General features: G+C 47.3%; 1 protein-coding gene across 1 annotated transcript; it reads left to right on the plus strand.

Moving 5' to 3' along the window:
* The first annotated feature begins 4,594 nt into the window (after positions 1-4,594).
* PRNP (prion protein (Kanno blood group)) lies at positions 4,595-9,888 on the plus strand. Its single transcript, XM_068421441.1, has 2 exons — positions 4,595-4,663; positions 7,674-9,888. Exon 2 carries the CDS (start codon positions 7,676-7,678, stop codon positions 8,450-8,452), a length of 777 nt encoding a protein of 258 aa, XP_068277542.1. The 5' UTR covers positions 4,595-4,663; positions 7,674-7,675; the 3' UTR covers positions 8,453-9,888.
* Positions 9,889-15,001: the final 5,113 nt, after the last annotated feature.

The raw sequence follows: 15,001 nt of genomic DNA on the forward strand, positions 1-15,001 counted from the left end.
TTTTTAAGAAGGTGACCTCAGCGCAGCCACGTTATGTCATGCAACATGCTCACGCCACCGCTCTGATCTCGGAAAGTCTTCCAAGGGGATTGCGAGTTAAAAATAAATGGGAGAGAGGCAAAGGAAAGCCTCTTGGTGAGTCATATATTACAGGCTTTGCTGTGAGGGGAAAAAAAAATATACAGATATTCAGCTTTTCCTGCGAAGGAGCCAGTGGGTATTGCACCGCTCGGGGAAGTTTATGGGCAGCTGGATTATGGCATCGCTGGGGAAGTATTTGTTCCTGCAGCTTTACGGAGGGGCATCGTGTTTTAAAAGAGCTCAAACACCGGGCTGGCCTCGTCTGTCCAAAAAACAGGAGATTTATTGATAGGAAAGAACATAACGAACCCTTTCTGCGAAGGGTTACGGCTCTCCCCCTCGCTCATTCTCCCGGACACAGCAGCGAATTGTTCAGCTCAGAGGCACAAGCCTGGCAGCGTGTCCCGCAGTGGCTGCTCCCAAGGCACAGGCACAAGTTATTTTTAAACCAAATGCTGGGCTGAAACCAAACAGGACAGCAAACATCTTCCTCGGGCAAGCGTGACTGACTTCTCCCATTTCCCGTAAATCCAGCTGGCAGCAGGGAGGCTCAAATACCAAAACTTGGGGGTTTTTTTCCCCCCCTTCAAAGCACTTTTATTATCAGTGCTTATTCCAAAATGAAAAAGTATTTCCAAAAAAGGCATTTTATTTTTAATTTTTTAAAAAATAAAAGCTGTTATTTTACCTTCTAGAGCACCTGGGTGATGCCACCAACCCTGGGAGGGGTTGAAGACACATTTTTGGGAGCTGTGTCCCGTGCAGGTTATCTCCTAAAGCCGCAGCGCATCATTGGGAAGGCATCAGCCTGCGGGCAGGGAGGGTCCCACCCGTAAGGAGCTTACGTGTGTCCCTGCCTGGAATAGCAGCTAGCACATGAGCAGAGGTTATTACACTCCTAATCTGATTGTAGCAGCTGGATGAACATTTATAGCCCTTTTAAAGACAGTTTTCTAATAGTAAAGAGAAGGAGGGCGCGTGCAGCCTCCAATATTTTATATTTCAGTTGCCACTCGCTGCAAAAGAGAAATTAATATTAAATTAATTTGGCTAATCTGCTTCCTCAAGGATCTAGCTTCATCTTGAAACACAACAAGAAAAAGACTTGGCTTATTTGCTGCTTTCTTTTTTCTTTGCTCTCATCCAGGCAGGAGCCAAATATTACTGAGAAAAAAATCCAAATACTTGGCTTATTTGCTGCTTTCTCCCCCGCCAAAAAACCACCTTTCAATAGTCCCTCACTGGAGCCTCCCACCAGCAGGATCCTGTTGCCTGTGAGTCACATCTGCCCGTAGATCACGTTGCAAAAAGACATCACGGGTGAGTAAAGCAGATCAACACGGAAGGGGATAACTCCTTCCCGGCTACGATAAGTCTCATTTACTAGAGCAGTCATAAACTGATTTATTTTTTCCACGCTGGCTTTGCAGCACAGAAAAAATATCTGAGAAATATCTGTATTTTTTTTTCCCCCTCAGATATGCTGAGAAAAAAAAAAAACCCAACCACCTTCCTGGAGATGTCGCATGGAAAGGTTGGGTTGTTTGATTTTCCCCCTCCGTGGTTCCTCTCCTGGCACGTTGTTCGTGCCCTTACGTGCCTCTGGGATTAGGGACTTGCTGGGACTTCTCCACACCTCTGCATGTTGCATAACTGCTGATGATGCTCTGGAATTGCGTGTATTTAATGTCCTGCTCCTGCTGGTTTTGCCTCCTGACCAGTTTCCATCCACGGCAAATTTATATAGTCCTTTTATCTTATTTATTTTTTTTCTTTTTACAGGAAAATACTTACAGTTGCCAAGAGCAAAGGAGAAATGCCATCTGTGAGCTGCGCTTTCCTCTCCTGCAGTTTAATACAGAATAACGGTGCAGGTAAAGATTTCTATGCAGCGCACAGAAAAAACCCTTCTTCTACTAAAAATGGGCCAAAAATGACATTTCTCTTTTCGCTTGGAGGGGAGCTGCCCTTCCTGGGGTCTGCAGGGCTGTGAGCCCCGGTGTAGCTTGACCCCATTCATGCAATGAAGCCCTCGCCACCAAAGAAAATGCAAAACACCCAAACAAGGCTTCAGTTTTTTAATTACACACTGACATGGGAAAATAACAGCCTGACTGAGCAGCATCTTTCCTTCTTGCTGGGAAGCCAGTGCTCCCGCTGCTGCCGTCACCCCGTTTATTACCCACATTGCATTTTTCTCTGCTCTCATCCAGGCAGGAGTCAAATATTACCAAGAAAAATCCAAAGTAGAGCATTTGGACTTAAAAAAAAAGACTATTCTGTGGTGAGACCAGAAAATAAACCAAGTTCTGCAAAATGCATTTCATTAACACAGCACTTATTTCCACTTATTTTTTGCCTTTGGAGGGTTTCAAGACGGTTCCCGATGAGCTAAGCGTCATTTGAGATGGGGTGAGCTTGAGCCCAGATTTTTTGCTGGCTCCAGGGAACAGGGACAGGCTGTGAGACTTCATCCCTACCTCCAAACCCCACCAAATTACCCCCAAACCCCAGTAAAAATCTCCCACAAACTATTTTAATGCCTTCCCCTGCCTTTGCAAGCTGAGATTAATTCTCCAAGTCAGTCCAGAGTTATGTGAATAAAAGTGTTTTGCTTGAATTAAAGCAAAAAAAAAAAAAATCAATGAGAAGCAACAAACCTGGGTCCTCTCCCAGCTCATCATTAAACCAAAGTCAGCGTTTTCCATTTGTTATGAGAAAAAAACCATCTCATTAATGTTTTCTAACCTGGCACGAACCCCTGTCGCACTTAATGAACCATTATTTCCCCCATTGCTGCCTGAGCTGCTGCTGACCAAGGGCCAGACCTCCAGCAGAGATCGATGCAGCTCTTGGCTTGCTGCCGGGAGATGTTTTACCCCGAGAACCTAAAGAAACCATGTGGCACACGGCTCTGTTAAATAGGTGCTGTGGATATACTGGTTTGTGAGGTTTTAGCACTGCTAACTTCCCCAATAAATTAAAAATTAATTAATATTCAACAGGCTGTCCCTCCTCCATTTGCAGATGGGATCTGACAGATTTTCTGTATCTCCCCAAACAAGACCAGAACTTCCTCTGATACATATTGTTACAGAAAAATTCTGATTTTTAGAAGCCACTGCTGAATTCATCACAACCATCCCTGTTCCCCATGCTGTATTCCTTTCTTTTCCTGGCTTTGGATTTTAGATATCCCACTGAAGAGCATTTAAACCAAAACCAGGGAATCAGGAGCCATCTGCGCATTCACACGAGGAATAAATACGCCTGTGTGTTGTAGGAGAGCACTTCGACAGGCTCGCTGACCTTAATCCTGCCCCCGTTATTTAATTTTCTCCTCCAGAAATAATGTGGATGTCTCCCCGGCGCAGCCAAAGCACTCAGCACTCCCATTTCCCTGCCAGACAGAAATTATTATATATTTTTTTTTAACATAATCCAGCCAGATAGATAAACAATTGTATGAAGCATCGGGGTGGAAATCCTTTTTATGGCCAGATGTGGTCCAGGGGTGGGAGCATCCCTGGGATGGCCGTACCTGGCCTGGCTATTTCGGGCAGCAAAACCTCAGTAGGGTTTTGGCTTTATTGCGTGGCTGTACCAAAATCAGTCTCAGTGCAATTAGTTTCAAGCTTCATTTGCATCTCCCAACCACCATGCAAGCATCCCTGGTTGCTCTGGACTCAACCCATTTATTATAGCCCATCCTAACCCTAAAGGATGGGAATAACTCCCCATCTTGGTCTTTAGGTCTCTATAGCCACCCAAAAGCCTCTGACAAAGGGTGCCCTAAAATCCTCAGCTTGTCATGAGCACCCCACACAATTTTTAATTGCCTTCTGTGGCATTTCCTCCCATTAAATATCGGGATACCTCAACACAGAGCACGACCGCTCGGCGCAGGAGTGAGTTTTACCGCTCTGGAGCGAGACAAACTCAAGACTGATTCAGCCTTTCCCTTGTAGGTCTGAGCCTATTTTATTTTCCATCCATCACCCTGCAGAGCATCTCTCTGTTTCACAGGATAATGGATTTGGAGCTGCAGCCAGCAACCACTAAAAGCATCCTTTCCTCCCCCAGAACCCCAACCCCGACATTGCCAAACCAGCCCCAAACCGTGCCGATCCCATTGATATTTCTTGAATAAACCATCCAAGTGCTGCAATTTCCCAAGATACCCAAACCAGCCCCAAACCTTCCTGATCCCATTGTTATTCCTTGAATAAACCATCCAAGTGCTCCAATTTTCCAAGATGTCCAAACCAGCCCCAAACCTTGCCGATCCCATCGATATTTCTTAAATAAACCATCCAAGCGCTGCAATTTTCCAGCCACCCCTTTGGTCACCGGCGTTGCCTCCCATGCCCATATCTGCCAGGAGGGATGATAAGGGGTGAACCCCAGTTTTGCGGGGTGCCGGCTGCGGTTTTCCCTCGGGAAGGAGGACGGACGCTGGCCAGGCTGTGCAGGGCTGGGCTGTGCAGCAGCCAGCTCCTCCCTCTTGCTATTTATTCCTCCCCGTAGCTCTGCGGCCGAGGCTGAATCACCCTGAACCGAGCAAGCGACGGGCTCTCAGCCGGTGAGTGTCGGGGAAAATAGGACGCGGGGGCTTCGGGTGGGATAAATTCAGAAGCGAGGGGGGCTTTTAACACCGAACATCATCGCCGGGGATGGGGGGGCTGCCTCCTCTCCCCGCCATCGATGCCTAAAAATAGACATTTCCAGCTCCAAAGGCGAGCGTCCTCCTTATAAGACAGAGCTTTACTTCTCGCCGCTGCTTGTTTATTCAGGGCTGATTCAAAGCTGATGCTGGTGGGAAATTTCTTTCCCCCTCCCAGAGCTACCCGGAGGGTTTTGTTCTTCCCCACAGCTCCCAGCTGCGCAGGACTCTGCTCCCCCATTATTTGAGGGGTTTAAAATGAAAAAAAAAAAAGGGGGGGGAGGATTTCTAAAAACTAGGGGTGGTATTTTCAGAAAGCCAGCTGCCAGCCTGCATCCCCATAGCCCCAGCCCTCATTTTTCACCCCCCATGAGCCAAGACCTTCCCACCATCGCCAGGAGGGTCCGGACACCCCCGTTCCCGAGCATCTTCCCACCCTCCTTGCCGCATCACTCCTCCACCTTCCCCTTCCCCACCACCCTTCATGTCTTCTCACCCCCCCGGGGCACTTTAACAAGGTTATTTCCACAATTATTTTGGCAGCAGGGTGTTGGTTTTCCCCTCCAAACCCAAAGCCACCTACTTGCCAGCCCTGCGCACGTAATTCCTGCTTGCGATCGCTTCTTGCATCCTCCATTTTCCGCTTCCGCCTCCACCCTGAAGGAGCTCCAGGTTTCCTCCAGCTCTCCAACACAAGCACCGATATAAATCACTCCGATATAAATCACTTGAATTAATTTTTCATTGCCTACATTCACCTCCAGAGAGGGAAAACTGAAGGAGGAAGGTTAAAAAGAGTCAGGGTTAAAAATACCTGCAAAGCCATCCGATAATATAATTTAATAATAATATTATGGTCACACTGTAAATATTATTTCCAAGCAGAGGGAAACCAGCTCCGAGCCCGAGGAAGCAGATCCCTGGTCCCCATCGCATGCAGGGGGGTTGAGCCAGCAGCCTCATTTATTGGGGACGAAGCTCAGCTGCTCAAGGAGCTCAGTAATTAGCAGCGCAAACGAGCCTTTGCCCTGTTTATCAGAGCTCTGCGAAGGCAATTAGAGGAACAGGTCAGTGCTGCCAGGCTGGAATATCCTCCAGGGCTTCGCCGTAACCTGTTTTTATCCAGGGGCTGATTTTTTCCCCCCCTTGCAACTTGCTGTGGGGAGTCACATCTTAAAAAAAATATTAAAAATTGCCAATTTCCTGCTTTTTTTCCTCCCCTATTTCCTATTTTTTTTTTGAGTGCCCAAGGAGCGTTCGCCCATCCGAGTTTTTCTCATGTCTTTTGGCTATTTCAACCCCCCCGATCTCACCGTCGCTCCCAGTGGGTGGGTGCTGCGAGGTGAGGAAGCAGCAAACCCGCTCGAAAGCTGTCGACTAGCACCCAATTTTTTTTTACGAGCTGGCAGCCCGAGCCTGGCTTTCCTCCCCATCACAAGGCACAGGCTCTTACATCTTCCCTGCTCTTTTAATTAAGCCTCTTGCTAACAATCCCAACCAAAACACTGACATTAAAAGACTTGAATTCAAATATTTCTGGACATAAGACCAGTTGTTTTTTGCTGAGGGGTGGGAGGGGAGAGAAACAGCATCATCATCTGAACCCAAAGAGAGATTAATTTGCTTTTTACAGCCCGTAAAACCACAGCTAAAGCACAACAGAAGAATTTCTGGCTTAAACAGGAGTTTGTTCTGCCTCTTTGTGCCGTTAAGGGCAAGATCTCATGAGACCATCATCTCTTATCTGCGTTAAACTTATCTCGGGGTTTAGTGGTGACTATTAAGGAAGCCAGGCCATTAGCTGCTGCCAAAAAAACCCCGCTCAGAACCCAAACCTTAATCGTTTCTTGCTGTACTACGAGCCAGCGAGTGCATCCGAAGCATCCGAGGATGCTGCGAAATGCCCACCCACGCTTTGCCGGGAATGCTTCACTCTCCCTCCCCACCATCCTGGCACGCACGGGGGTATTTTAGGGGATATCTCAGCCTCTGGCAGGACAGAAAACCCCTTTGCTATTGCCAGACTCACATATTAAACACGAAGGTAACATCAATTCAACGCTCCTCGGCGTTACGGGGAGGTAGCCGAAGGGATTTTGCAGCTTGGGAGGTGTTTTCCAAAGGTCTTTCCAAAGGATTTGCAGATCTTGTGTGTATTATACGGGCTGGATTATACACAGGGAGAGAAACGGCTCGTTAAAATGGGATTTCATCCTCGCCAGCCCACCAGCTAACGTGGGAGATGCCTGGCATGCCCCTGGGATGCCAACAGCAAAGCGCTGAGTGAGCAGCTATTTGCAAACACATTAAACTAGAAAAATGCTGTTCTTCAGTTACAGCCTGTTGCACATAAACAAGGACTTGGGCAAAACACGCTGAATTTCGTTCTTTGGGAAATAAAAAACTCTGGGGTAAGGCTGGGTGCTGCCCTCCTTGCAGCCCTGGGTTCCCAAGAGCTTTGAGATTGGGATGAATCTGTTCGTAGCCATCAGTCCTTGCACGGCAGAAATCTCCTTTATATCGTCTGATTGGATAGAGTGGGTTTGATAAGTGGACTTTTACCTCCCAACCAAATGAAGCATTTTTCCCAAAAGCTTTTCTTCCACTACTTAAAGTTGCCATTACGAGCAGAGGACCTGTTGGGGAGATATATCTATAGCTATAGATAGATATATAGATATAGCTATAGATAGATAAATGTAAAAAAATATAAATAACTATATATTAAAAATATATTTAAATGTATCTATAAAAATAAGGAGTTTTGGGGGGGGTAAATATGCTTTTAAGTCCAAAGCTGTTTATTCTGCAGCTGGATTAAAGGGGACGATGTGTGTTTTATATGATGAATAAATAAGAGAGCCTGAAGCTCGTGATGCTCATGGATGTGCCTCCTGCCCGTAACGCTGCCTGTCCTTGTGTCCCGCAGCCATGGCCCGGCTCCTCGTCACCTGCTGGCTGGTGGCCCTGCTCCTCGGCGCCTGGACCGACGTCGCCTTCTCCAAGAAAGGCAAAGGCAAACCCAGCGGAGGTGGCTGGGGCACGGGAAGCCACCGCCAGCCCAGCTACCCCCGCCAGCCCAGCTACCCCCAAAATCCCGGCTATCCCCATAATCCAGGCTACCCCCACAACCCCGGCTACCCCCACAACCCGGGGTACCCCCACAACCCGGGGTGGGGACAGGGCTATAACCCATCCAGCGGTGGAAGCTACCACAACCAAAAGCCATGGAAACCCCCCAAATCCAAGACCAATTTCAAGCACGTGGCTGGGGCGGCGGCGGCGGGCGCCGTGGTGGGAGGTTTGGGGGGTTACGCCATGGGACGCGTCATGTCGGGGATGCACTATCGCTTCGACAGCCCCGACGAGTACCGATGGTGGAACGAGAATTCGGCGCGTTATCCCAACCAGGTTTACTACCGGGATTACAGCAGCCCCGTCTCGCAGGACGTCTTCGTCGCCGACTGCTTTAACATCACGGTGACCGAATACAACATCGGACCCGCCGCCAAGAAGAACGTCTCGGAGGCTGCTCCGGCGGTCAACCAAACGGAGGTGGAGCTGGAGACCAAGGTGGTGACGAAGGTGATCCGAGAGATGTGCATCCAGCAGTACCGCGAGTACCGCCTGGCCTCCGGCATCCGGCTGCACCTCGCCGACGCCTCCCTCGCCGCCCTCCTCCTCCTCACCCTCTTCGCCATGCACTGATGTGCCCCAGATCCCACAGCTCCGAGATGTCCCCGTGGGGACCCCCCAAACCCCCCTGTTCTTGTGGTCATCTTTGCTGAAGAGCCCTTGGGGCGCACGGGCACCGATGCTCCCCATTGCCTCCCCGGAGGCTCCAGCTGGATGAAAATTTTCCTTCTCCGCCCCAAAACGCGTCCCCAACGTGGCAGGACAGTGATGGAGTCGGATGCTCAAAAAAAAAAAATGGTCTTTACCACCTCCTCCTTGGGGCCACCCCAAGAGGGACCGGGCAGGGAGGAGCTCACCGAGTCCTTGGCGTCTCCCGAAAATCCTCTTTGCTAACAAGCAGGGTTTTACCTAATCCCCTTAGTCCCACTGCCACCAAAACCCCTTTACCCGGGGCACATTGCGTCGCACCCGAGCACCTATACACCCCGCGGGGGTTTTAGGAGGGTCAGATATGGGGTTTTTTTTCCAAGCAACAAGCTGCCAGGTTGCAATTTCAACCCTTTAATCCTAAACCCCCACCCTTCCTCCTGTACATACGGACCTGCCCGCTCCGCACCTTGCATGCTGCAAATTCCTCCTGCAGCAATACACTAAAATAAAGTGATTATTTTTTAATTTCCCTGCAGCGAGGCTGAAGCTCTGGCCGGGTTTCGGTTGACCCTCACGCCGCTTTGCTTTCGGTTGAGCCTCACTGTCTTTCTTAGCCTGTCTAAAGGCAAAAAGTGGTACTGAATGCCCCCAAAAAAACCCCAAAGAGGGGGTTTGGCGTCTTACAGCCAACGCTTGGTGTCTTACAGCCTGAGAAAAAGCTATTTTGGATGCGCTAGAGATGACAAGTCACACTCACACTTCATCACCTTGACCTAAAGGATGTTAAAATACAGGAAAAAAGATCTTTGGGGGGGGTCAAGCACGTAGCAAGAGACTGAAATCATCGAAATCATACAGTTACAGCAAACAGCACCAGGAAAACCAAGCCTGGGATGGGAGATGCTTAAAAAAATCCCCACATTTCGCAAGCGATTCGTTCGCCGCGCGGAAACGGCGGGTGAAATTCTTGCTTCTCGTGTTCGGGTCGATGCTGGGCTGTGTGTAACCTGTAGCAGCTGTAAAGTTGCGCTTGTCGAAGCGGTTGCCCCGAGTTATATTTAATATCTCTCGTGTATTTTTTTTTTTTTTGCAAGGCACTGAATAACACCGTCCTAAATGATTTTTTTGCATCGGTATAAGCTGAGTGAAGATAGATAAATATATATATATATATTAAAAAAAATATATAAAAAGGAATCTTTGAGGATATTCACCGGAAAAGCAGGGCTTTGAGGTAACCCGTACTTTGTGATACGCGAATGTTTTGTAAATCCGTGACGGTGCATGCACAAAATTTGCTGTTCCGATACTTTTCTAAGTGTTTGACGTCTGGTACAAATTAAAACGGATAAAGCCAAGGTGCACGTTCAGCCTCCTTCGTGCAAACAGCTCTCGCCCGTCCCTGCATTTTTCGCCCTCTCAGTCCCTGCCTCCCCAGCCTGTGGGCGCCTTTGTTCCCTTCCAGCATTAAATTTGGCTTAAACCCCACGATTTCAGTTAACTTTTTCCCCTCCCTCGCTCCCATGAGCAGCATCGCTACCATCCGACAGATATTTTCTGATAAAACCAATGCGCTGCTTGGGGACGGGGATTTCTTGTCCCCAGAGAAAATCAACCCCCGTTTATGTCTTGTATTTACTTCATCTATTTTCTGTCTAATGAGTTTTTAGATTTACTTTTTTAGTGCGTTAAGCCCGAATAATTTCCAGAAATTGCCAGAAATTCAAATCTCCCCAATACCTAAACCAGCCTCCCCATTAGATGACTTAGACTATATCAAAGGTTAAAAATTACAGTTAAAACGACGGAAGAGTTTGGACCCTCCAGCTTTAATTTTAAGCTCAAGACCAAGCCTTGGACCAGTTGGGTTTGAGTCTACGCAGGGTGTGATTTATTGTGCTGCAAACCCCATTGCCCACAAGGATGCTAAAGAATTTGGGTTTTAATGGTGCTCCAGGTAAACCCCAAAGGTGACTCTTTTTCATACTTTTGGCATAAAAATAGAGGGGAAAAAACCCTATTCAGCACCAAATAGATGATTATTCCTGTGTGCAAGCAGCTTGCTCCCAAAGAGGAAACCCTAAGAGGTCCATAACAGGGATCCAGAGCTCCTGTAGGTGCTTGGAAAGAGCAAAATAGAAGTTTTTTGGGTTGAAATTGGTTAATGGGCATCACCACGTTAGCTGTGAATATTGGGGAGTGGAGCACGAAATGGAGAGTGGGGCAAAAAATAGGCAGCAGACAGGAATGCAGCAGGGTTTAATATTCCAAAATGAGGAAAATCAAAATAAAAAGTCAGGATCCCATCCTTCACATCATCCTTGTGCAAAAGCAATTTAAAAAATGATGATAGAAAGGAGGATTTGGGGAAGAAAAAGCCCTTTAGAGGTTATTGGGTCTGTCCTAAACATCCTTGCTCGTCCTACACCAATTCAGCATCCAACTCCTTAATGCACCCCAGAAGCTCTCCAGCTCCAAACTTTACTGGGACTTTTTATTTAGGATGTTTTTTTTTCCCCCTAAATACTCAAAACTTATTAATTGAGATTTTTTTCAAGGTAAAACGAGAGCTATTTCAAACTTAAAATAAAAGAGAAAGAGGTAACAGGGATGATGGGGTCCTTCAGTGATGGGCTCGGAGGACCCATCCCCTAATAGACCTTGAGTGGGGAGCTGCAGCCCAGTGGTAGGAGGAGAAAAACCCCAAAAGAAGGATACCCCCCTCCTGATAAAGAAGGAAAAAAAAACCAAAAGAAGGAACACCCTCCTGATAAAGAAGGAAAAAAAAACCAAAAGAAGGAACACCCTCCTGATAAAGAAGGAAAAAAATCCCAACAAAGAAGGAAATCCCACAAAGAAGGAAAAGAAATACCCCAAACTAAGGAAAAAAAAAATAAAAGGAGGAAAAAAAAACTAAAAGAAGAAAAAAACCCAAAAGAATGAAAAACTCCAACAAAGGAGGAAAAAAATAAACCCCCAATAAACCCACGATCCGAGCCCTTGTGTCCTTTAAGGACAGTTGGATCCCATAACCCTGGAGCCCTCTTGGCCCCTATGAGTCATCTATTGAACTACATAAATTAATCAGTCTGTATTAATTAGCTAAAAACTCCAAATCCTGCAGCGTGGGCAGGAACCTTGTTGCTAAGCGAGGCTGGGAAGAATTTCTGATTTACCAGGCTGGCCATAAATACACCCCGAAGTACAAACACAATAATTCTGGGGGGTGTTTTTTTATATTCTCCTCCAAACTGCCCGTCCCTTGGCATCCCTCATCTCCATAAACAACCATCCCCGTGCAGGCAGAGCAACCGAATATATTTTTAATGCCTGAAAAATCTGCAAAAAGAGGATTTTTGGTGCACGACTGGACAGTTTGTAGAGAGCTGGAGGAGAAATAGTCCCGTTTGGAGGCTTAAAATGCAAAGCGAGCGCCCAAACCTCATCGTGGGGGTGATTTTATCCCTGTGTCGGATTAGAGGAGCCGCGTCGCCGAGTGAACAGCACCATCTCCCGTCTGAGCCAAGCCCAGACTCCCAGGATTAACCCTAGGGAACGGTTTTACAAGGCTGGGTCTCCCAAAGAACCCTCCAAAATTAATCTGAGCTTTGCAACCACCTGTGGTTGCCGTTTCAGAGCAAAATGCGTGAAAACTCTTTGATTTTGCTCGCCTAAAAAAACACGTCTTAGAGGGATCTCGGCATCTGGGGATGCTCAAGAGCAGCCCCACTCCCCCATCCCAAGAAACCACCCCAAAACTCCCCAGCACAAGGTGATTAACAAAGACGTTAATAATTTTTAATGGTTTTTCCCACAGCGCAGCCCTTTGCTGGCTGGAAATTAAACTGGGGGGAAATGGGAGCGTGTCCCCATATATCGCACGCCGGCAGGAGGGGAAAAAGCCAGAAAAATTTGGGAATGCAACGTAGGAAAATAGTGAAATCCCTCAGGAGCCAAAGGAATTCTGTAAAATTTAAGTAATTCTTGTAAAATTTAAGTAATTCTTGTAAAATTTAAGTAATTCTTGTAAAAGAGCCCAGAAAATCAACGTACATCAGCCAGGGCTCCATCTACCCCTCGACAGAGGCAAGACCTGACCCAACAGCTCTCCTGGGGAGGTGATAAGGATATTTCTACCCCCCCCCAAAAAAATCACTAATTCCAAGGGGACACGACCCTCTCACAGACATCCAGGCTCAAAAACACCCTGGTGAGGGACTTACCCGCTGGAGGACGGTGATTGCAGCTGCCCACGGGTTCCTTGGGGATCCCCAATATTTCACTTGGCGCCTCTTTATTTTCTTTGCAGTTGAGCTGCTGCAGCTAAACCAGGTTTTAGGGAAGGTTTAACCTCCCCTAAGACAGAAAACACAGATATGGGAGGGGAAAACATCCCTCACCGCTCCCTTTTAAGCTCTTCCCAGGCAGGATTTGCACCCTCCCTGCCCAACGCGAAGCACCTGAGGGAGGGTCAGTCCCACACCTGGGTGCATTTTGGGCAGGGGATGCTAAAGATTGAGATCATATTAAAGTCATATTTGACCATATTAAAGCCAGAGAGGTGGGACAAGGTGTGGGTTTGTCCCCAAGCATCACGCTCACCCCCTCCCGCAGCATCCCTCGAAGACACAGCTCTTCCTTGCGTTGCGACCGGTGCTAAACACGCTGGATTTGGTTAAAAAAAAAAAAGAGAGGATGTCTCAAGGCCAAACTTTATTGCAAGGCGGAGGGGTCGGTTCTCAAGCCCCGCATCCCCCCCCCACTGAGTCCCACAGCTCTTTTTGGGGGGAAAAGAGGGTTTTTTGGTAAAGCCGTGTAATGGGAAACCAGAGCCGAGTGCCGGCGGGGCCGATCCAGCATCTCTCCCGGTGCAAATATCCACGCGTCCTCCCAGGGCTGGGTTTGCTCTTGCAGATGGGGCGGTTGTAGGATCCGGATGGCCCCGTGAGCACGGGGCTGGCTGCCCACGTCCCGTCGTGTCGGTGGGGGGAAACTGAGGCAGCGCCAGAGCATCTCTTCTACATCCCCAAGCCACGTCTAATCTCCCACGAAAGTCATTCACTAAGAAATCCCGGCGGGCGCAGCCGGCCGGGGGTCACCCGGGGTCCCCTCCCCGTGCTCAGCACTGCAGCCCGTGGCTGACGAAGCAGACGGTAGTTGCCAGCAGCAGAACGGGACCGATGCCACCACGATGGTCCCCGGGGGCTCGGCTGGGGGGTCCCCTCTTGGCCCCCACATCTGGCCAACTCGGGGCGTGAAAACCACCCGCTGGCGGGGGCTGCCGGGCTGCCGGGGCGCCGTGACCCAGGCGGGACGGCCGCGGGCGCCCCAAAAGCCCCATGCCATACCCCGCGGCAGCGCCAGCCGCGATGGCCCCCGCCACCTTCGAGCCACGTCCCGAGGTGCCACCGCCGCGGGAAACGGCCCGAAAGCCCCCGCGCAGCCCCCCGCCACCTCCTCGCCCGCCGGTTCTCCCACCGGCACCGCGACGGCCGCCGGCGACGTCGCTGAAGAGGGCGAGCAGCAGCATCGCCACCCAGCACCAGGCGTCGCGGGGCCTCATCCTGCCCGACCTGCGAAATGGGCACAAGGAGGGATGGTGAGCGCAGGGATGGCGGCCCCAGGCACTGCGTGGGCTGCCTTAGGCTCAGGCCAACCTACATTTAATATAGTCAATATTTTAATTATTTAATATATTTAATATATTTAATGTAATTATTATGTTTAATGTGTTATTGAATATATATACACCATATCTAATATATATGGTATATTAGATACGGTATATACCTTATATAGGTATTAGATATGGTATATGGTATATATATATAAGGTATATGGTATATACCTTATATATATTAGATACAGTAAATATATTCAGTAATATTTTAACTATTTAATTAAATAATTAAATTTGATTTATATTAGATATGGTATATACCTTATATATACCATTAGATATGGTATATGGTGTATATATATATAAGGTATATGGTATATACCTTATATATATATATTAGCTATGGTAAATATATTCAATAATATTTTAATTATTTAATTAAATAATTAAATTTAATTTATATTAGATATGGTATATACCTTATATATACCATTAGACATGGTATATGCTGTGTATATATATATAAGGTATACGGTATATACATTATATATATATTAGATATGGTAAATATATTCAATAACACATTAAATGTATTAAATACATGGTAAATATATTCAATATATTTAGTTATTTAATGTGCTTCATATATGTAATGTATTAAATATATTTAATGTGTTATTGAATATATTTACCATATCTAATATATATGGTATATTAGATATGGTATATACCTTGTATATATTAGATATGGTATATATATATATAAGATAAATATATTCAATAACACATTAAATATATATAATTATATATACATTAGATATGGCAAATAAAGATATTCTATATCTAATATC

Source organism: Nyctibius grandis, chromosome 33, assembly GCF_013368605.1.
Source record: "Nyctibius grandis isolate bNycGra1 chromosome 33, bNycGra1.pri, whole genome shotgun sequence".
NCBI classification, from domain to species: Eukaryota; Metazoa; Chordata; class Aves; order Nyctibiiformes; family Nyctibiidae; genus Nyctibius; species Nyctibius grandis.